Raw genomic sequence first — 2,321 nt, 5'->3', positions numbered from 1 at the left:
TAAATGTAGATCCTTAACGCACATTTCAATATTCAAAACATTCTTCAAACTGTTTTGACCTTATCTTTTGTTTATCGGAGTCAAACATTTTCATGATTACTTATGCAAAATCACTTTCTTTTATTAAACACAATTTCGATAGACGATGGCAACTTAGCTTGCATCGATTAGTTATGACACGCTTTCATGCGCTAATCGACATTTGCTATTGAATCGATAGTATTGGATTAATCATCAAAATTGTCACAGCCATTAATTTTCATTCCTATTACTATAAAACGGCAGCTGATCTAGTTATACGCGTAACCATTTTTTTTTTTTTTTTGTAATTTACATATCTTTTATATATATTTATATATTCACTTATATAGCAGCCAGCTTTTTGCAGCTTATTGTTATCGATATCCATTTGCATGTGACAGGTCAAGTTTAAGACGCTCACGCACTAAAATTGAGCACGTGCTGTAAATGTGCTTCATTTAATTTCGCTTTTAAGTTGCAAAGTGAAAAGAAGGTTTTGACTTCTGATAATTCCGCATCCCCAAAATCCACGACAACTACGAACAAAGTGATCGGCTTAGTGATTCAATAAACTTATTGGCGACAACTTTTCTATTCCCGAAAATAACACAAACGGCGTGCTTTGAATGGTGAGTCTCGAGCTTTGTTTTGCCTAGCATGTCTTCTCAAAGGACTAAAGCATTCTAGATCAACTAAAAAGCGTCGAATCGAAGAATTGGCATAATGGAACAAGAGCGCAAAGTAAAGGAGACGCTGGAAGAGCCGGAAATGTCGTTGGAGCCCTGGGATTATGGCTTCGATTATGAGATGGAAATCATGTCGCAGAGCGTGCGGCCAAGTTACAGCTTTAAGTGCCAGCAATTGATCGATTGCCAGTTCACAACGAAACCGAAAAGCATTGGCCCTTTTGTCGTGGCGCACCGCGGTCTCCATCTGGTGGCACGTAACTTCAATTTGTTTATGGTTCTCAGCAATACTGCTATCGATAACGTTCGGGGAATGCACCAGGATCATGAGGTTTGGTGCTACACTCCAGCAACAAATCGCTGGAAACTGGATGAGGGCTTCAAGCTCGAGCTCCATCACTTAAGCATCAAAGCATTTCTGAACACCGGCGGAAATAAGCTATTGATCTACTTTGCCGACGATGAAAATCCAAGGATCGGAAATGGCTTTGTGGTGCACTCTATCGACGGCACAAATGCGATATTCCGGGCCGACAAAGGCGTTCTGCCGAGGGCAGATTGTGGTGCAGCATTGGTGGCAAATTGAACTTAATCCCTGTATGCGATGTGCATCGCTACGATTTCCACAAGAGGCTGTGGCAGGTGCTCTACCAAAGTGAGCGGAACAATCCCTTCGACTATCCCAAGGGACGCTTTAACCACCAAGTGATCACCGATGGCAAGTTCATCTATTGTCTAGGCGGCGGCCACATTAATATGCAATTGCACGACTTCAAGCACATTCTCACCTTCAATCTGACCACCCACACTTGGCTTGAGCGTCACACCCATCCCGATGACCGCATGCTAGCGGAGAACCAAGGCTATCCGAGGGCACGTCAGGAGTTTGCATGTGTGCAGCGACGTTGCTCCAACGGCGACACTGAAGCCATCATCTGTGGCGGCCAGGAGGTGGAATTCTTTAGCTACCTGTCCGACATATGGAAGCTCAATGTGTGCACCATGGAGTGGACGCATCTTCTCACCGCCTGCACACCGTTATCCACGTACATCGAATCGGCCGCGCTGATAAGGAACGATTGCTTGTTCGTCTTAGGTGGGGATAAGGATGATATTTGGTCTCCGATTCCCAGTGTGTCGGGAGTCTACAAGATGTGGCTGACGGTGCCGAAGCTAAGTGAATTGGCCTGGGAAGCATACAGCTACTATAACGATATCGAGGATCGCGATCGTCAAGAGTTGATCAATTTGGGCATTCCATCGAGATTTGTTGAACGCCTGCCTCCTGTCGAGCCGAGTTCCGAGGATGATTCTGATTTTTAATTCTAAAATTATGTCATTGCAGCGTCGCAAATGAAAATCAATATACAACTCAATTACGTAAATTTTAATTTACGTTTTATTATTATTATTTTTTTTTTTTTTTTTGATTAATCTATACATTTCTTGTTATGATACTTTTTCATGAATAAACTTTCCCAGTATGAATTAAATGTTAATCTACAAAAACCCAATTGCCTAATCATGTTACAATGCTGCTTCCCTGCTGATCAAAGATGATCATCTGAGGATCATCTCTCATTCAATAGTGTTTGTTATTAAGTAATGACAAAG

General features: G+C 42.2%; 1 protein-coding gene across 1 annotated transcript; it reads left to right on the top strand.

The window, feature by feature from the left end:
* The first annotated feature begins 789 nt into the window (after positions 1-789).
* LOC117567452 (kelch domain-containing protein 10 homolog) lies at positions 790-2,030 on the top strand. The gene is made up of 2 exons (XM_034247470.2): positions 790-1,281; positions 1,338-2,030. The coding sequence occupies exons 1-2, from the start codon at positions 790-792 to the stop codon at positions 2,028-2,030; spliced, it is 1,185 nt and encodes a 394-aa protein (XP_034103361.2).
* Positions 2,031-2,321: the final 291 nt, after the last annotated feature.

Source organism: Drosophila albomicans, chromosome X (assembly GCF_009650485.2).
Source record: "Drosophila albomicans strain 15112-1751.03 chromosome X, ASM965048v2, whole genome shotgun sequence".
In the NCBI taxonomy this organism is placed as follows: domain Eukaryota; kingdom Metazoa; phylum Arthropoda; class Insecta; order Diptera; family Drosophilidae; genus Drosophila; species Drosophila albomicans.
This window is presented reverse-complemented; position numbering and strand designations above follow the sequence as displayed.

What these genes read in the sequence shown, in the direction of transcription:
- LOC117567452 (XM_034247470.2), top strand. Translation starts at nt 790, where the DNA reads ATGTCGTTGGAGCCCTGGGATTATGGCTTCGATTATGAGATGGAAATC. An exon ending in CAGATTGTGGTGCAGCATTG is followed by an intron (nt 1,282 to 1,337) that starts GTGGCAAATTGA and finishes GATTTCCACAAG; the next exon opens with AGGCTGTGGCAGGTGCTCTA.